This window comes from Triturus cristatus, chromosome 8, assembly GCF_964204655.1.
Source record: "Triturus cristatus chromosome 8, aTriCri1.1, whole genome shotgun sequence".
Classification (NCBI taxonomy): domain Eukaryota; kingdom Metazoa; phylum Chordata; class Amphibia; order Caudata; family Salamandridae; genus Triturus; species Triturus cristatus.
In genome coordinates, this window is record NC_140591.1 from 353,701,757 (window position 1) to 353,722,826 (window position 21,070).

The window sequence follows — 21,070 nt, forward strand, 5'->3', positions numbered from 1 at the left end:
AAAGAAAACAAGCGCGCGCGCCTCACGCTGAAAGTAAAAAAATAGAAGTTTGACGAGGAGATGAGGAGGCAGCAGGGGGAGGGGAGCGAGGAGGGGGCCTGCGCCTGTTTCCCTTGCGGGAGCGAGCAGGAAACATCTGTTAATTACAAACAGATGATTTCAAAGCTCGCTCCCGCAAGGGAATCGCCAAACGTGCACGCGTTGCCATTCAGAGCAATGCAATTCGTGCATGTTTTTGCCTGAAAAACGGAATCAATTTCTAAAGGTCTCCTCCTATTCAGCGCATGTGCGCTGCGTAGGCGAGACCTAAAAATCTCTTTACTTGAGAGCGCCGTACCCTCAATCTGTTTAACAAATTACTCTTTTCTGGCCACTCCCATCATTATCCGCAATTTTTTTAAAGCAACCTTATACTCATACTTCGCATCTAGTGCGTATTCCTTCCTCCATTGGCTTTCCAATCTCTTGCATCCACTTTTTAACCGCCTAGGATCATCGGGTGTTCGGGTTTGAAACTGGAGTCTCTCAAGGGCATATGTTGGGTGGTCACCTGCTATATGTTCCCATTTATTTATGACCACTAGATGTGCTTCCCGATAGTATGATCATATGTCTGGGAGTGCTATACCTCCATTGAATTGACTACTACATTGAAGGGTCTGGAGTGCGTGTGGGTGTCTCCCATTCCACAGGAGTGTGCGCATCACTCCCTCTATTGTTTTTAAAGATTTCCGCGGGGAATTTGTGGTATGTATTTTGAAGGATGTAGAGTAATTTAGGAAGGGTGACTATTTTGAACATGGCCGCTCTGCCCAACAGCAGCAGGCGAGTCTTCTCCACCTTTCCACGTCTTCATGGAATTCCGTCAGCACTCTCTTTATATTGTGTCCAAGGCTCTCCATTATGTTGGTAGTTATGTGGAGACCTAGGTATTTAAAACAAATATATATTTATAAAGTGTTATAGAGCGCGAACATGACCCTAGAGGGTATCGGAGCGCTTTACATTACAATGTATGGAAACGTTAGATGGTTGGGGAGTAATATACATACATTCGGTAAACGAGATTCGATATGAAAAAATAAGATGTAGACAGTAGTATATCAGATAACATAAGTTGCTAACAGTGGTATAAGGTTTAGCGTTTTAGGGAATGAATTTGTTCATTAGAAGCAATTTCACTTCTGTTTTTGAAGGAGGAGGGTATTCGGCGTACATCTGGAGGTAAGGAGTTCCAAATCTTTGGCACAATACCAGAGAAGGCTCTGCAACACGTTCTCTTTTTGTGGAAGGATTGTGGTTTCAATAGTAGTGAGCTCACGCTTCGGGGGTCTCTGCACCCTCCGGAAGGTATTAGTTTTTGTGCTATATAGCTGGGGGCTTTGTGGTGGAGGGCCTTATGTTGTCATGCAGGAGATCTTTAGTTGTATTCTTGCCTCGTATGGTAGCCAATTCAGTTCGTTTAAGGTCAGAGAAATGTGGTTATTTCTTTTTGTTCCAGAGACGAGCCCGGCCACAGCGTTAAGAGAAGCCCTCTGCTGGGCCAACTTGTATTTGGGGAGTCTGCATAGAGTGGTACTTCCGTAGTCCAATCTTGGCAGCACTAAGGCTTGTATCGCCATTTTTAAGTTGGCCTGTGGAAGGAAGGGTTTCAAGTTTCCTTAGGATGCTCAGCTGATGATTAGGTCCTTTGGTGGCCTTACCAATATGTGCCTGCATATTCAAGTGTTTGTCTAGGGTGATACCCAATGATTTAGTGGAGTCAATGATGAGGGCAGAGCAGTCAAATGTGGTTAGATGCTTTAGCCAAAGGTCTATCTTGTGTGTGTGGTTGGGAGGGGAGATGAGGAGGAATTCAATTTTTTTGGTGTTGAGCATGAGGTGGTTATCAGTGAGCCAACTTTGAGTCTTATGCAGAATAGCGTTGAGGAAGATGAAATCTTCTGAGGAGGAGATTTTCATATAGAGTTGTAACTGTAAAGGTATTTAATCTGGGAAAGTGGTGCATGTTGCGATTGCATAAAGTGTATTCCTGATGTATGGTTAGACCAGAGGTTGATTTCAGTATGCCACCATGTTTTCTAGGCATGCAGAGGGGATTATTTTGAAGTGGCAAAAGAAAGTTTATTCTCACATACTTTAACATTATGTAATCTGTGAAAGTAGCGCATGATGGGATAGTAAGAAAACTGTGCATGCCTCATGTGGTATTGTAGCAGAGATTATGCTGTGAGCTCCATGTGAGGCATTACCACCACCACCGGCACGTATTTATGAATTTTGAGAACACCAAGGTCAAACTAGTGCAACCGGTCAGCTGTTAATTTTTTTTTTTCCTTCCCCTCCTTACGTTTAATATATGAACTCTATAGCGAATTTACTTGGTGAGAATTTGTTGTGTTGTATTATATCATGCCATGCCATTGCATAATGCATTTTTTATCTGATTCTTGCATTATCTGTTCATTATTTTCAGAAGTGGGACCAACAAGTCTCAACTGGTTTGAAGAACTTACATCTGAAGTTCCTGCATTTGAACCCAAAAACTCTGAAGAGTTCGTATACAAAAATGACTGGTTTGATAAAAATACCTTTAAAACTCCCAACCATAGAGTGGCTGCATACAGCCAACTGGCTTCAACACCAATAATTTTTAAAGAGCAGGCATTGCGATCACCAACTTTTTCTTCACCAGTGAAAGAGCGGGCTCAGTGCACATCATTAGTGCGTAAGTACATATGAAATCGGTACGGATATATGACCAGTTGATCTGGAAACATTTAACCAATTTCTGTGTAGTGTCTCGAAAATATTTAATATCGTGAGTAGAGCTATGACTCGGTAGAATATATTGTAATCTGTTAACATTGTTGTTTTACAAATGCTTACTGTTTGATATTGTTGATGTCATAGAACATTTTTGGTCATTAAGTTTTTGTCTAAGTAGGCATGAAAGTCTGAAATGTTTAGTTATGGGACAGATGTAACTTCATTAGGTCTCGCGAGCCAAAGGCTCGAAGAGACATTTTATATGTGGGATTTTCAAAGTGCTACCCACAGTCTTTTGGCTGGCCTAAACCTTGAGTGCACGATCACATGCACGTGCACAGCTGCTCCTCTGCTCATTGCATTCCCCCCTCCCTTCTCACCCAGCCCTTTGATGGTCTGCTTGATTACTTTCACTTTCGCCGCTTTGACCCTTGCATTCCCCCCTCCCTTCTCACCCGGCCCTTTGATGCTCTGCTCGCATCTCCCTCCTCCCTGGGCCTGAAGGGAGACAGAGCCATCCTGCTTGATTAATGGCTTTGCATTCCCATGTGTTCCTGTAGTAAACATGCCCGAGGCGCCAGCCGAGCACAAGTCTCACGGAGACATTCTCTTTACCCTCGTTTTGCTTCCTAGTTTATTTAAATTGCTGTTGTCTGGCCGTGGCTGCTTGATAGAGATTAAATGCCAAAAGTCTCCTGTTTGTTATCATCTGACACTGGTCGAGTGCAATTGCTGAAGTCCAGATATAAAAGTTTGTAAGTGTTTACTCGGGGCAGTATTTCTAATTACTTCCACTCCATAGGTTATATCACTCGGTATTATATCCGAGTTTTAATCTTGCAGAGTGGCGTGGAAATAGTTTGAAATACAAAGCTACATTTACTTCCCAAAATTGTGCCTCCCTCTTAATTATTGGGTTCGCTGATAGGCTGGCCATTTGCTTTGAGCGTAATTTGTCACAGATTGCGGGATTTCTGTGGAACTTCATTCTCTTCATGTTCTCTCGAAGTCACTCATATCACAATGATCCCGCGTCGTTCTCGCGCATCTGAATGGCGCGGACAACAGGGGGTAAAATCTCTTACTGCTGTGGGTGGAAACTTGGGAATGTAAATGCCATCTTAGTTCTGCTCGATTCCGTCCTGCGAGTCAGATGTCAGGCTTGACCAGTCGCCTGCTCATGTCACCCTGGGTGTATTTAGAAAATGTAAAAAATGAAATTAAACGTGGTCCTTCTTTTGACCCACATGCTCACATGTGGAAACAAGCATTTGCAATGCAATAGGTCTCGCATTTACGCGAGTTTGAGCTATTGACATTGCAAATACCAATGCCTTTTATTTTTGTTTTAGTTTTTAAAACATAGATAAAAGGCATTGTCATTTACAATGCCACTATTTTAAACTCGCGTCAATGCGAGACCTATTGCATTGAAAATGCTAGTAATTCTTAAAGTAGTGTTTTCAACAACACCCCATCTCTCCTGTTTTATTGCGGCCTGGCAAACGTACAATGGAGCCCTTACAGTGATGACAATGGCCCTGTCTCATAGTTTGAGGCTGGCTTCAGTGTCGCATGGCTGGCACCGCTCGTACTCAATGAACTGATGAGTTGTTGAACAGCTCGACCACTTTCGTTCGAGTACAAAACGTGTTCTCTTCTTCTTTCCTCCTCTTCAGCAGCTTGCTAATGTAAATAGGGCACATCGCTGTGGCACGTCAGCTGCATAAGAGCCCTTTTGCCATTTATTGGTTTATTGTCTTTAGCGCAATGTTTTTGTGACGCATAAATAACCTTGGACCCAACCGGTGGGCAAAAAGTGCCATTTGGACTCCATCTCTCCAATCCATGTTTTTTCCCCTTTTCTGACACAAAGAATGCTCGGTATACCCGTTTGTTTGATGGCACTGTGTAGCCACTAAAAAGGCTAGAAATGTTTGTTAGGTTCCCAAGTGAGGGTTTGGCTTTTCTTTGCGGCACCTCCTCTGTCTGGTGTCAGGGGAGGATCGCCACCACCAGCAGGTTTGTTTGATTCCCTCCCAAGCTTCTGTCAGCAGCAGGGCTCCGTTCCACCTCTGCCCCCACACCCCACCTCTGCCTCTCCATGTTGACCCTGTTATGTTCACAGTCACAATGAACTTTCGAAACAGCACAACCCGCGCATATTTTTCGCGCATAAAGCCCTGCTTGAACCTTCAAAGAAAGAAAGGAGAGGGCGGGGGCTTCTTAGAATAAAAACAAGAGTGCCACAAGCACGTCTGAGAATACCAGACCACGCTTCCAAATGCTAGAGCGCCGTGACATGTTTTATTCACAATTAGCACGGGGTAATTGTGGACAGTAATTGGAGTTCGTGCCGTGAAATTGTGGTGAACGAGAAACTCCATGCTCTGCGGTCGTGGGATTCAAAGGCAGTGGAATTGTAAGGTTTGCAAAGACATCCACTTTAGAGAGTTATCTTGACTCGTGGTGCTGGTCACCACTGTTTCAGGGTCATGTGAACACCCAATCCTGGGTGATCACAGCACACCTTTGAAAAATGCAATATCGTTGGCGGTGGTATTTACTGGGTGCGCTACTACCGCTATTCCACGTTTCAGTCCTTGGAATGAGTCCTACCACAATAATAGCACAGGTTCTAAAAGTTCTGCAATTTCCATAACTCCAAAGGGGAGATATTTGGCTGCAATGATTTGCACCAGTTTTACCCAATGAAAGTTGTGCAGGTTAAAACTTGCGATACCTGTGAAAACCCCGATTCAGATGCAAACAGGAGGTTGTATCTGAATTTGTGCTGGTGTTACAAAGCGCCCATGGCAGGATCCTGCTGACAAAACTCTACATGTGCAGAGAGAGGAAAGATGTAGGTCTGTATGGGAAATGTGTCCGTCGCAAACCTAGCTGAAGGTAATGGAGGTCACAAGTGAAGGGGCAACAGCAAGCAAGAAACATTCCATTGTGAAATTCCCAAATTGTTTAACACACACAAGAAAAACAAATGCACCACAGAACCAAATAAAAGTGAGTTATGACTGAATATGCAGTACAGTGGAGAATGGCGCTGAATCCTTCTCCATGACTACTACAGCTTCCCCTGTCCTGCCCTCTTCCATCGAAAAGAGGAGTACCCGTGTTTGGGTGCCCACACTTTCTTCTGAGTTCTGCACTCTTAAGCTTCCAAAGCCCTCTATGGGTGAAATCTTTGTTTGTCATTAATTGCCCCAGTCTTTTTCCCCTCAGCTCGTGCCACTGATTAAGCTAGAAAAATAGTAGGCGGATGTTATAATGTGTTAATCAGTGAGACTTATTCATTCAAGCAAGGCATCTTAACAGAATTTAGATTTCATTTATAGTAAGAACCACAAGCAAAGAATTAGCACCATGTGCCTTTTGGGCATCTCTCTCCATATGCAAGGTAGGCTCCTGTCGTCAGCCCAGCTGGCCCTTTGTTTATGATCTGCACTGTTATGTGGCCTGGGTACTGAGTGAAGCCATACTTGAAACAGTCAATCAATATGACTCTCTCAGAGTCTCAGTGGACACTGGGTTATCTTGGTGTAACCACCTGTTGAGCAGGAAGCTCCCATCAGTCACCACCACCAAGTCTATATTATTTGGTGGCAGAGCAATTGCATCACCTTGAAAGGAATTGAGAGTAAAGTTATTCGCTCTATTTATGACTCACCTGTTTTAAATGGCGAGACCATAAATAATCTTGAAAAAAATGACACGCAGAGTACTCGACAATTCTTACATCTGTTATCAGGTTGGAGTTGAATTTCAGATCTCCAGATCACAAAAGAGCTCTACTTGACTACATTTGTGACTGCGCGGGGTCCAATTCAACAACTCTAAAATCTCTAATTTATACGGAACTTAAAAAAACCTCAAACAAGGATATGGAACTGAACATCCCAACATTAAATAAGCTAATTGAAGCTCATCATTTACTGGACTTAGAGACCCTGGTTAAGTTTAGTTGAGTGGCACGTAAAAATGCAATACTTACTACCCAGAGGGAGAATGATCACTAAATAAGTATAAATATATGGACCTGGTATCAGAATCCTCTCTGCTGCCACCTCAAGATTACATCAGCTCCAGTTTGCACCATGCAGTATAAATGAAATATTTAAGATTTCGACTGGTCTACATACCCATCTATGAATCTGAGGGATCTTGGAAGATTGCCTGCAGCCTTTATGTTCTAAAACATAAAAGCCATCATGCACGTACTATGAATTTCTTGCACCTAAGAAGACTATACTCACAAACAACTTTTTATTGATGCAAAAAAAGGATTAACTTTAGAGTCGGCTAGCATTTGTTTTAGCCTTATACTTAATGCGGGCATTATTTTTACAAAATTCTTAGATTTCGCTCATTAAATGCTACAAAACTGTGTCTAGCATAATCTTACTCCTTGAAGTACATTCCAATGGAACTCATTTAAACATACATTTCTGAATATCACAGAGGTCTGTGCAGGCTGAATCCAAAACACATCAATGCAGCATTTCAAACATTTAGAGGGAGCAATGATAACTCAATCATTATGTAACAAGGTTTAGCTGAAGAGAGTTTATTCCAAAGCGCACACAAATTCTGACAATAACTGTAGAGAATAGGCAGTACTAAGTGAAAGAATATAATATAATAATTGTATCCATGACTGTCTTTACCTGAAACTGCTGTCTCACATTTGTATCAGCCAATCACCTTTGGTTTGTGTTGATTCTTGTAAATATTTTTTTTCACTTTTTCCATAATTTCCTTGGTCTTGGTTGATGACACACCTGGGGTCTGTTACTACTATTCTTTCACTTAACACTGCCCATTATCTACAGCTATTGGCAGAATTTATGTTTGCTTTGGAATAAAGTCAGTTCGGCTGATCTGTGTTGCATAATGATTGAGTTATCATTGATGTGTTTTGGATTCAACCTGCACAGAAGTATCTGTGATATTCACAGAGTTATGCTTGATAGCCCTGTTCGCATGGACATAAGTTGCTCTTGTTGACTTGTTTATTTGTATAATCTTAAGTCACTTTTAAGAATACTTTTCTGTTTTTAAGTGTCGTATTTTTCTTTTGTAGTCTATGTGACTTATTCCTAACTTGACATTTGTTCACTAGACGAGCCTCTCGTGAGCATTAGAAAGAACGTCCTGCTCGTGCGCTGACGCTGCTTTACCTCCAAGGACTAGGTATGAAACTTGGCAGTCTGCGACTATTCATTCGGCATTGGTGCTTACTCCGCCAGTGGAAGAAAACAAATGACGACTCAAACTTGAAGCATTGATTCAGTCTGTACAAGAAACTTTATATATGCAAATTACCCACATCCGGGACTTCTCAGATGTTGGCAAAAAAAGATGAAGATTACCTAAAAGAGCTGGAATGACTCGTACCATAATAGGACCACCGCAAAGTGAACTTGCCAACCCTAGGGCAGGACTCCCCAGGCCTAAGCCTGGGTCTGCTAGCCAAAGTTAAAAAACAAATGACTTCACGGTGAAGCAAAGTATGTCCTGTGACACACTTCTCCTAGCTTGCAGTTTGAGATGGAATGTGCTTCTCTGAAATCTGCAGTAGATAACATAAGCCTCTCAGCACAGAGCCGCAGCTCCCTCCCTACTCCAAATACAACCCTCAATGCCAAAGGTCTGAGACCTTCCAAGCTATGCGCAGCCCTTCCATTACACACACAACTCAAATCACTTCACATACATGATATTTCTGAAAACCCATCTCTTCCCCTACATCTTCAGGCTTCGGATAAGACGAGCACATCTAAGGGCAAACCACTTCAGCCGGAAGATTCTTTGCTTGCATATGAAATGAGCAATTCATAAATGAATGAATGGCTTCTCTTTCCCCATACTATCAGAGTGGACAGTCTGCTGGCATCATGTCCTCTCTTGTCCAAGGGATTCCCAAGCCTCTTGGTTGCTTGAAAGGTGTCTCCTTTCTTTGAAGCCAGTTTCAGGATACTCCATCGATCCTGCTCGGTAAGTAAAGGCAGATACACAAGGTTTCACTAGCGTCCCATACTGAAGGAACTTAAAAGAAACAAATCTCCACATTCTGTGTGTAACTACTCCGAGGAAACAGCATTTTTTTTTAGGTTGAGCCATGGCTGTATTTAGGTATGGACTTGAAGCTCCGCCCACTCTCTACCCATATTTTTCATTGGCTTGTGTCATTGTCAACTGTAAACTGTGGCTGTTCATTGGTCAATAGGCTTAGTAGTCCCTCCCCAGTACCGCCTTGTCTCATTTTGTAACCTCCCATGGCGACACACCCGGTTACGTGTGTTGTTACACGGTTGTCTTTAATTACAGCCTCCGAGAATTATTTTCTCAAGTAGCTGTGTCCTGCCTGCTCTTGCAGGCAGGACACGCTCTTTCCTAACACTTAAAAAAAAAATTATAGCATGGGCGCTAAACACATTTGCAATGCAATAGGTCTTGCATTTGTGAGAGTTTAAACTATTGGCATTGTTAATATCAATGCCTTTTATTAATCTGTTTTAAAAAGAACACATAAATAAAAGGCATTGTCATTCACAATGCCAATAGCTCAAACTCTCGTAAATGCGAGACCTATTGCATTGCAAATGCTTGTTTTTAATTGGTACTTGTCACCTCCAGGTTACTCACCACTGAACCATTCGCAGGTGTCGGAATAGTTCTGGAAAAATGGCTTTCTTTTGATTAGTGCCGCTATAGCTTAGTTCTGAAAGTGATGTAGCAGGTTAAAAAAGACACCACTTGCACCCAAGGTGTCCTATCCTCTTTTCTGTGACATTGATGCAGGCATCTGCTACCCCCTCCATTATTTTAGGATTTTCACCTAATTATTTTTTCTACAAAATGCATTTTCTCAAAGTGAGTTTAATCAAAAAGCAGAATCTCTCTTCCCTAGATCGTCAAGTTTTATTCCCATTGCAAGGACAGACTAATGTCTCTATTCTACCCATGTGAGAAGCTGCCTTGGTATATGGTGTACACTTATGTAAGTGGGCACCTTGCACCAATCCAGACAACCCATATGGTGGTTTTAGTGGTCTTAGACAACCTTAGAAAGCTCTCTAAGTGGTAGCTGTGGAGAGCAGCCTTCAGGCTTAGTCCAGAAGGAGTGTAAAACAGCTTGTTTTACCAGAACATAATCTCATTGATCTAGATTAACTCAAAAAGAACCGCACAATGTATTTATAAAAACATGTATTTATTATATATAACACTCACTAACACATACAGATATCTCATAGCCGGAGATGTACACAATGCACACATTTTTTTCAATAGAAACAGGTAAGTAGCACGTAATACACAGTGGTCACCAGGGGGAGACCAACCCATATACTAAAATAGTGGTATGCAAACCACTACTAGAGTCAAAACTATACCCAGAAGACGTAGAAGTGCTGGGGACGCAAGGAACCACCCAAGCTAAGTAACCAGGAGCCCCACGGAGGCCGTGTGCAGAGTGGTAACATGACCGCAGGTTCAATGTAAGTCAATGGGCAAGTCGCGGTTGCAATTTCAAAAAAGAAGGTTGGAGAGCCACCCCTCCCGTGGATGCCCTAGGAACCAGGATACTTACACCAAGGAAGCCGGGTGCATAGGTGTGAAGTGGTGTCGAAAACCGTTGTCGAACCCTATGGAGAACTTCAGGAAGGTGCTGCTCCTGGAGAAGGTGAAAGTGTTAGGTGGAACCCAAAGGTGGATTCCAGATGTGAAGAACCTGCAAGCAGAGGGGACAGAGTCTGTGCCACTCAGGAGTTACCAGGAGGCATGGAAGACTGATGCCCACCCATGTCGAGTGTTGCAGGAGAGCTGATGGTGACCTTTGAAACTTCAGCTGTGTGGACCAGGCGATGCTGTGGAAGACCAGGAACCGTACACGAGCTGTCCTACGTCGGATGTCGAGAGTTGAGGGGTCGGTCCGGCCGGAACACCAACAAACTTTGGCGACTGCAACCAACGTGGAAGTTGAAGAAGGTGCAATGTCGGGACCGGCAAGGTCCAAGAGACTCGCCCCAAGCAGGGGAGTCGGGGCAGGCCCCGAATAATCAGGGGAGCCCAAAACATTCAAAGATGACCCTCACGAGGACCCACAGGCCGGAGGCACTGAAGTCGCGATAGGACCTCGAGCAGCTCACCAAAGATGCAAGCCCAAGATGCAAGTGATGTGGTGAGCACGAAGATCTTGGTTACTGGAGATGCTTGAGGTTGGGGCTACTTGGAGTCCGAAGATCTTGCTGAAAGGAAGCCAACAAGCCTTTGCAACTGTAAGTCAATTTGACACACAGGGGTTTGGTTCCTGCCGATCCGATGAGGGATCCTGGCCTCAAACTTGGTGAGAGGACAGGGCCGGCCTCGAGGGATGTGAAGAACCACCACCTGTGTTGCTGAGCCTTACGGAGTCCGTGGAAGCCCAGGATCAGCAGACTGGTCAGCTTAGTTGCGGTGCCTGCATATGCAGGGAAGTGACTCCTTCACTTCAAGGGAGATTCCATCAGGTGTCTTGGATGCCCACAGACCTTGGAAGGTTACTGTATGATGCACAGGCACGGACGTTGCAGCAGACGAGCAGGACGAGGAGATCAGGAGTAGCAGGAGTCTTCCCGGTTGCAGCCTTGATGCCCAGAGCGATGTCCAGAGTGCCCAGACGGTTGAAGAAGTGGTGTCTGAAATTAATCTGGTCCCACGACGAATCTAGGGATACACGCTCAGGTAAGCCCTTAAGTACCCTAAGGAAAGGGTTGAGATGATTCAGTGTTCCCTCCCAGGGGAGGCGTTGGACAGTGGGGAGGATACTCCCATGTCCTTTGTCCAGTTTGTCGCCAGAGTGGAAGCCAACGGCTCCCTGAGTTGGTTTGAACTGGACTGTGCAAGGAAGGCACGAAGTGTGCCCTTCAAGCAGACTGAGTGGCACTAGCAAGTGCTCCTTCCCGGCCCCAATACACTAAACCCTGTCTGAGAGGTGGTCACACCACCCTGTGACAGGATACCTATTGTTCTGCCTTTCCCTGCTCAAGCTTGGCTCAGCAGCACGATGGCAGAATTGTGTCTCGGGCCAGCAGCATCCATGTTGGGCTGTCCGGATCTAGAATATTGGGACCGTGAGCACTGAGTGCCTCCCGGAGGAGCTTTACAGTGCATTGAATCATACCTCCCACACCGTTTATGGTGTCGGGGTATGATTCCAACATGTTTGATACCAAACATTATAGGATTCGTTACAGCCAATTTCGAGATGGTCACCGCGTAATGAAGCGGTGGCCCCTCTATATGTTATATGGCTGTATCAGAACCCGGGAGAATGGACTGCGTAGGCTGAAGGGATGTCCTGCTCATGCAGGGGCACCCTCACACTTAGAACCGAGCACCCTGCCTTCAGGATTGAAAAGGCCTGCTGTAGGGGTGTCTTATAGGTTTAAGTGCAGCGACCTTAGACATAGGGAAACCTATATCTTTTGCAAGTGGTGCTCGCACCAGCTAACACAGGCTGCAATGGCAGGCCTGTAGTTCCAAATTGAGTGATCTCCCAATGATGGCATATTACATGCTTCAGCCCATGGGGGACCCCTGGTGTACCTATGCCCTGGGTACCTTAGTATCATATACTAGGGACTGATAAGTGTACACCAGTGTCCAATCTGGGATGTACCTAAGTACTTTATGTAGAGGAGAAAGCACAGAGACTGGGGTCCTTATTAGCAGGATCCCAGTCAGAGTAGTCAGAAAACAGCATTACATCAAGCCAAATGTGGGGGTAACCATAAAAGCAGAACCTACTTTCCTACAACCCTCGTTCTATCTACTTGTGCTGTTTGGTGGTTAACCATGGCTGTTCCTCTTGTGACAAGCGTACCTCTTGCAATAAAAGCGATTTGTGAAAAGCAAGAAAAATAGTTTTTGTCTCAGGCCTCCCAGGAGGGAAGGTCCTTTTACATAAGATACATGAACACCTCAGCAGAATGACAGTAGAGTCCCAGCTACCTAAGAAGTTTGTCCCAAGGCCACACTCGCTTCTGTGGTAGAAGTGCCAAAGGAAGGGGTTGGGATGATAACCAAATAGTGAATGGGTCTATGGTCTCCTTGATAATAGTGTTCTGGTCGTTGAAAGGTTGTGCTTAATTCCAAACACCAGATTGAAGATAACTTCAAACTGATTGGTTTCGGACATTACTCACAGATTTTACTAAGAGTTCCCATTCCAGGGCTTCATCCATTAAAGATGGAGTGTTAAATATCCTGTTCCTAGGACAAGAGGTCAAGCACTTGCGAGAACCCAATACCATAGAAGGTGTCTAGAGAACAAGAAAGTTTAATTATTTGTATTCAGTATACTTCCTGAACCTAAAAAAAAGGCGAATTCTACACTTATACGCTCTCGACCACTACCTCCAACTTTGCATTTCAAAATAAAAACCCTACAGTATGTCATTCCTTTGCTAAAAAGGCAATTGATTGACTTTACGGCATATATTTCTGCATCACAAAGCACTCAAGTGACAAGCCGTATCTGTGATTTGCGTTGAGCAGCAAGCATTTTTAGTTCAGTCTTCTCCAATTCATGTTCAATTCTGGATCTTGAATGTTCACAAAACGCCTGTCAATAGTTGCCATGCATTTACCTTTTCGGTCGGTCCATGTATATCCATATCTAAATGGTTGGCTGATAAAAAAAAAAAATGAAAAAAATTCACAGATGTCAGGAAAAGACCATAAAAATAATACAGTTGTTATACCACACTAGTTTTGGTATGTCCAAGGGAAATCCCATCTGATTCCCAATTAAGAGTAGAAATCTTTGTGTGCTACAAACTTTTCTCACAAAAGTAAAGTTACACGCCAACACACCAGAAACTGGTCGCATTTCTGAACATTGTTCAACTTACTGACTGTCGCAGTTGAAAACCAGAAGGACAGCTATGTCTGTGTTAGGACTATTGGCAGCATGTATTCCATTGCTTCACAAACGAAACATAGGCAGAAATATCTCTGCACATTGTTCATAGGGTTGTGGAGAAGGAAGAAGATCTAGTATGAATTATTGTGCACATGCACAGATGACTGCAGTGTTGGAACATTCATATTTTATTGGAGGGTAGGCTATTTGCAGATTCATAGCCACAAGTGACCATAAATTTGGATATCTGCCATAGGGAGCTCCTGCGGAGGGCTTGTTCATCCACGAAAACAGTTGAGGACAGTTTTCACTGCAACACTATTCAATATTCACATCTTTTGCAGTAACCCTCGAGACGTTCTAATTGCATGTCCGCAGTGCAGTGGTCCTCATATGGGCAGCCAATTCGCCAACATTGTGTTATCTGCACATGCAAGGGTACAAAACCTACCTGAAACTGCCCAACTCAGTTCAGAAGCTAAAGTGGTGGTCTAAGTGGTCTTCCTTTAAAATATCCACAAAACATTATAGTTGACATTCATGCCTGGAAAGCATCATTGGGGGACATTACATACTCGAGGTATAATTTCACTGGTCACACATGCCATACTCTTCATAGTTTGAGAGAGTGGTTCTGGTTTATATTCCATGAACAACTTCAGAGCCTTCAATAGATTGGTGTTGTAAAAGCCAAGTTTTCCTTACTTGTAATTTATCTGTTTTGAGGAGTCCTATTCAACCTTTCCAACCTCCCCTTGGAGTGAAGAAAGACGTAACATACTAGCCAGCTTCACATCCCTCTCGGTTACATTGTGGATTTCTGAGTGATGTTTTAATGAATCATCAAGTAGTCCCTACAGTTGATACCCAGCGAATGTTTAGTAAAAACAAGTTGTATTTCTGAGAGTGTGCTCTAGATGGCTGACTGTGCAATGAATGTGAATCTACAACAAATGTGAGCTACAAAAGACCCTTTACAGGTAAATAGCATTTACCATTCCTTTGTAAATTTGATCTACTGAGGAATAAGCAAGAGGCAATACAATTCTTGGTTCATGGGCCTTTTTCTCAATTTCTACCTTGTGACAGCCAGAGAAAACACCAAGACACATGTTTGAATCTTCTAGTGCAATATAAGCTGTATGAAGTTTCGCTTTGCTTGGGGAGGGGCAATCGATAGTGTGTACAGAAGGTTCTCTTTCCTGTAACATTTTACGTTACGGGGGCAATACATTTTTGCACTTTATGGCCCTGTGTTTTATTTTACACAATTTGCATGTCATGTTAAAAAGTGAAGGAAGTTGTGATGTCATTTGTGATTAGATACTGGTATTAATTTAAAAAACTGAATTGATACATGATGTCTTTGCCATTAAAGTAATAGTCCATTAGACTGCACAATATTGCAGAGGCGAGGCGAGCTGAAAAATGGCTGAGCTTGGGCAGAATCGTTCAATTGGTCGCAGTCGGACATTTTATATAAAACTACCAACATTGTTTTCACTGATGTGCATTGAGAAGTGGTGAATGTAGTACTCTATAACAGTTGATACTTTTTGATATTGTAGAGAAACCTGGTGTGGTTACCAATGAATGGTCAAAAAGTCCATATTCTAATCAGATGAAACCGGATTTGTCAAAGGAAGTGATAAGTTCTCCTCGAAGCACTGCTCTGCATGAAAGGTTTGTTAATATTATAAGCGTTTTAAAAAAAAGTACTCTCTACATTTGTAAAAATGCTGTGCCTTTTATCATGCATTATTTTATTAATGGTACATAATTGACACTCCAAGATCGATCACTTTTGCATGATCCTGAATGACTGGTGCAAAGTTTAAGTCACTGATGTATGCCTAATGGAGCAGCATTTCATGAATTATTACTGACGAGTATGATGCATATTACTGAGAGACCCTTGGGAGGTTCATTTAAAGTGGAGTAGATTGAGGGATCTCGATCCAAAACTATACCCCTAATAAGATGTCAGGAAATGTAAATATTTGTCTGGTCTGGTATGTAACGTAAACCAATGAGAAAATTGTGCAGCTATGAAAACCTACTTTACACCTGTAGACAATGTAGCTGTCCTGGAATAATGGATTTCTCTCCACGATTAACAGTTGGAGAATCTATTTTTTCCTAGTAGAGAATTGAAACATGACCATGACACCCTTTAGTAGATGAATGATTCTTAGTGGTTTAGATGTTCTAGTCTAGACAGCACACTATTTGCTAGCTATGATAGTATTTATGCGCTTTAAAGCCCACTGTAGCACAAGCATACCTTCCACTCGCGGATTATGACAGCATATCCATTCAGAACCAATAAATCTTAAAATAATGACCATGACTGTTATTTCAAGTAAAATAAACAAGCAATGGCATAGCCAATAGGTCTTACTTTTAGGGCCTTATAAGTGTTTAGCCATGCAGCACACTATCCTGAGTGCTGTGCCGCCAGGGATTGAATAGGTGTACAATGCTGTCATAAACCAGTCTGGAGCGAAACAAAGATAGCTCGAGCAACTGGATGATCATGAATGCCAAACACTGAGCTAAAGTTTGTTTGATGAAAGAAGCTACATCTGGCACTCCAGAATAAAATGGATATGAAATGGTTGATTTTGAGGTAAATAAAAAGTAATTTAGCCTGCCAGGTCTCTAGTTTACTATTCTGAAACCAAGCACGGATCCCAAAGGAAAATAACTGTCTGAAAGTACAGTTTAAAAAAGAAATGCTATGACAAGGCCAGTTCTGGTGCTGTATCACAGAGCTTTTTTTAGTTTTTTGAAGCGGGATGGGGTGGGCAGGACAGGCAAGCAAGGACATGGGAAGTAGGTGTATGTAGAGATTGTGATGGAATGCGGGGAGAAAGAGACACCGCAGGCAGTGAAGAGAGACAAGAGAGTCTGAGACAGGGACAACAAATGCTTCAGAGAACTCTGAGAGGGATGGTTACAGAGATGCAGGGTGGAGCTAAAGGGAGTAAACAGTGAGAGATACCTGGCAAGTTGAGGTAAGCGAGAAAGGCACTTCAGGGAAGAGAGGTAGTATGAGACTCAACCAATTCTTTACTGTGCAAGAATGAGAGATGCACATGTGTTGTGCTTGGCAAGCTTATGCTGTAGAGAAAGACCCTTCCTGGAAGATAATGAGAGGTTATGGAGACAAACAAATGGCATGGGGAAAGAGTGAAAAACAGTAAAGAGAGACATATCCGGCTGAGATGGGAAGAGAACGTGGAGCTGAGACAGTCGGCAGGAGAGAAAGTATGAGAGGCTGCAAACATCTGCCAGGCTGAGGTTTTGTTACTTAACATGCCACAAGTTTAACTTCTGATAGGCTCCTCTAAATGGAGCACTATTTTCCAAGTTCATTGAATACGAGAGGAGCAACAGACTTTGTTCTACTTATATTATGCGGCAAATCAATTTGCTCCACTATGTCCTGTACATAATTCTTCTGTAATACGTCCTGCCAGGTAATCCTGTTAGGTCACTGGTCTGTCAGTGCACAAAAGCAGCAACAGTGTTGTGCCATTATTTGATATTAGTACTTGAACAATTTTTTACAGATGTAAATAACAGCCGTAAGTCGATTTTGGCCGAAGAACTCAGATCAGCTAGGTATACGCCATACAATTGTGGTTACTGTGGCAGAAAATTCAGTAGTGGGAGAATCTCATCTTCCCCTAGAAACACGTAATTAAAGGCTTATCAGGAAAGCAGATAGCTGCCCATTCAGTGAAAGTACAACATGCTCCGGTGACAGAAACAAACACAGCTGTCTTGCCCTGTGTACATTTCTGTAAACCCAGCGCAAGAGGCCATTTATACACACACATTCCTAAGTCTGGAAACCATTAGGAAGGGGGTGAGACTTACCTCAAGAGCAGAGCAGGAGGACTACTTAGGCACAGGCTTGTCAGTTCCTGCACCAGCAGAATGCGACCTCTCTGTTGTTCATCTCTCCTCCTCCTGCTGGGGCATCCAGGTTCTCAGCAGAGACTGAGGCTTTGGGGGCTTTGGGGGCTGCCAGTGGGGCAGCAACCGCACTCTGGCCGGTGCTAAGGATCCGACCCTACAAGATGTGGGGGCAGCTGCTAGGCTGCTCTCCTCTATGCTGGTTTCTCGATTACGAACTTCACTTTGCGGCAGTGATGCGACGGATGTCGCCATCCTTATATTGATTTCCTTTGTGAGGAGTTTTGCTGTTGCTGGGTGATGCCTCCTCCTTGCCACACTGCCCTGTACCTGCGACGTGTGGCCTTCCTCAGCAACAGCTTGCCCTGCTATAGAAAGTTTTGTGAAAGCATTTGTGTGGAAGGGGCAGGGCTACTATAGTGGCTGGTGACATGCCCTCGGAATAGGCGGGTGGCACTGGCAGAGGGGGTAAGCGGCACACACCAACCATCTACCTTCCATAGCCCATTTAACTCTTCATGCTACATTTGCTGCAGCGCATAAACTGTACACTAGTGTAGTGAATTCTTCGCCGACTCTTGCATGGACTGACCAGAGTGAAAATACTTGCAGCTGTCTACTGGTGCAACCACAATGCAAATACACGAAATAAAAGGGTATTGCAATCGCCATGGGCAGTAGTAAATTGTTCACAATTGAACTGCGCCTGTGAAATGTTACATAAATTTGCTCTCGGCTGAATTTGAACATGTTGGAACATTCTTTCTCCACAGTGAGGCCCGCAGCTAGAAGTAGATGTTTAGAACAAAGGGGAGGGGACGTTATGCAATTTAGTGTTTTTGCCTTTGATGCTTGGAAATTGATGACAAATGCTCCATTTGAAGCGCTATTGTTTAATACGTTTGTGCAAAATATGATGGGATTGAAATACAACTTTACAGGGAGTTTGTTAAAAAGTTAACATTATCTAAATTAAGTGGGCTTCAAAGGAGACAAGCAACATATAGGAGGTGCGAGAAGGATGGAAGCAACAAACGAGGGATGTAGGGGGCAGGAGGGAAGATGCAATACATGCGGGTGCCGAAGCCGAACACGCACCCATAGTGTAACACGAGTAGGATAGAAATAAAATAAAAAAATCTCCCAAGTGAGCAGATAAACAACCAAAGTGTAAAGATACAGTATTGGTCTCTAATCCATGGTAACAAACGAAAGACAAAAAGGATGGACAAAAAGCAAGATTAACCACTAGCAAGCAAGGATTTTTAAAGGACACTGAAACAAACAAATGAAAAGCAGTGGGCGGGCTTTAAGCCCACAAAGAAGTATATACTAAAGTATGTACAACCGGTCTCGGAAGCTCGACCAAAAAAACTCAAGCGTGCAAAATCATGTGATGTCCTGGGTGCAAGGTGAAGGACCGAAACATAACCGTAATAGTGTTGGTGTTGAAATCGAGCATGTGTGCACTGCTGATTTTGCCCTGTGAGCACATCTTGTTGCTCACACACTTTGCAGCTTGCCACCATCTGCTTAAATTGTTAGCCATCTTTTGATAGGACTCCGGCTTCCTTTTCTCTTTCCATATATTTTGTTGTTGTCTGGATGTAATAACTAGATAACTTTTTGGTGCAGTCCTCCATTGAAAGATCTTTTTTGTTTCAAGATACAGGGTCCTAAAGTTTGGTACTGTTACTAGACTTGCCTTGTTTGTTTTTAACATTCTCAACGTCCCAGATATGTTTAGTATAGAAAATGAATCTCCAAACAGTTAATGGAAGCAAATTGTATTCTACTAGTATTTCCCGATCTGTAAGCAAATATGCTAACATCACCTTTCTAGACCAGGGTTTTCATTTAAAAGGTAAAGTGTAGGTATTGTTTTAATCACAGATTTCAGAGCTTTCTGTTAACTAGAAGTGATTTCCTATGAGAGGCTAGGGACTGATTTAATGTTGATGCTCTCCACTGTTTCCAGCCTCTGGATTGATCTTCTCTGGGGAGAACATAGTAAGTGGAGATACAGCCTGAATCTTACTAGTACCTATTAGGCACCCGTCTCTCCTTCCATCTTTCCATTCCGATTTTTTTTTTAGTCACATTTCTATTTCTGGAAGTGTAAATGACAGCTCTGCCACGGGTCTCCTGAAGTTTGGGACTATCCATAGAAATCTAGTATTTGACAAGGAGTTAAGATTGTTCTAATTCCCTGCCTGTTTGACACAACAGCTGTACGTTATCTTCAACTTTGCGTCCTAAGGACATTTGTTCATGTGTCATTTTGAAGCATTTTTTAAAGTAATGTAACTGAGACCACTAGTCCCATCTGACAAGCCCATTTCACACTTGCCCATGATACTCACGCTCTCCATGATCTCAAGTGTCACATTTGGTTTTCCAGTTTAGTTGTTTCCATGTTTCTTAGTGAATATTTGAGGTACTTTATTTGCCCCTGCTTCTGCCTTTCTTTGATATATCGTCACCACCAGCTGCAGTCTTGCTTCTGAGCCTCTCTCCTATGGCTGTATTTTAAGCTGCTATAAATTCACTTCTGGTTAAAACACAGTTTCACTTACTGTGCAAAAGTAATACTCCTCTCTACATGTCCAGATGTGTCCTTAAACGCTTGGCAATCCTCTATGGCAGCACATACCTGCGCCTCTTACTTATTAAGCATTATGACATGCTAAGACTTTGAAAGTTCCATCCATCTGGCCTCTCTCTGTTTATCCACAGTCCTGTCCATCTATGGCTGTTTGCTTGGGTATTCTCTTTGCTGCATGCTTATGGTGTGGGATTGGTTTGGGATTGCATGAATGCATGCCTGCATGTGTGCTCTGAGTGTGTGAGCTCTTGTGGGTGCTTATACCATTATGTCTGTTAGTCTTTGTTCATGGGTACATGAATGGGAGTCATGATGCCTGATTGCTTGTAAATCTTTGTATACATGCATGTTTGGTGGTTTGTGTGTACATAGTTGTCTGTTGGATCATCAATGTTAATGTACATCATTGTGTTTGTGTGTTTTCCTGTCTCTATAAGGTCGTGTATGCATGCTCTCTGTGCCCTTCATCAATGACAAGAGCATTTTCTACTGTAACATCAATAAGTGTTGCCTTACCAACCACTATCAGCTGTCATCTCCCAAGACTCAAAAGAGGACGAAGTACCTAATCTCGAAGAGTGGTACTCCAACTATTCTGATGTCTGAGCACACTTCTCCCAGTAAGGTGATGCTAAACTCTGCGTAACTCCTTTGTGAGTCCAAAGACTCTGATGAAGATGGGGTGTTTAAGCCAGCATATAGCCTGACACAGCTCAATGTGAGATATAAGAATCCTAATGCCTATGGTTATGATGATAATGAATCTCACTATATCTATGAAAGAGAGACAGAAACCCATGCATCCAGAGTACCTTTTCAAACTTTCCAGGAACACCAGAAGCAAGGAT

At 43.1% G+C, this 21,070-nt stretch overlaps 1 protein-coding gene across 5 annotated transcripts in view; it reads left to right on the forward strand.

Moving 5' to 3' along the window:
* The window catches only part of BRCA2 (BRCA2 DNA repair associated), a 740,135-nt gene that overhangs the window by 80,851 nt on the left and 638,214 nt on the right, over window positions 1-21,070 (forward strand). For all 5 annotated transcript variants that reach the window (XM_085621674.1, XM_085621677.1, XM_085621676.1 and 2 more), the window contains exons 4-5: window positions 2,477-2,728; window positions 15,262-15,376. In XM_085621674.1, coding sequence (XP_085477800.1) covers window positions 2,477-2,728; window positions 15,262-15,376 — 367 coding nt within the window. The remainder of the gene's footprint in view (window positions 1-2,476; window positions 2,729-15,261; window positions 15,377-21,070) is intronic.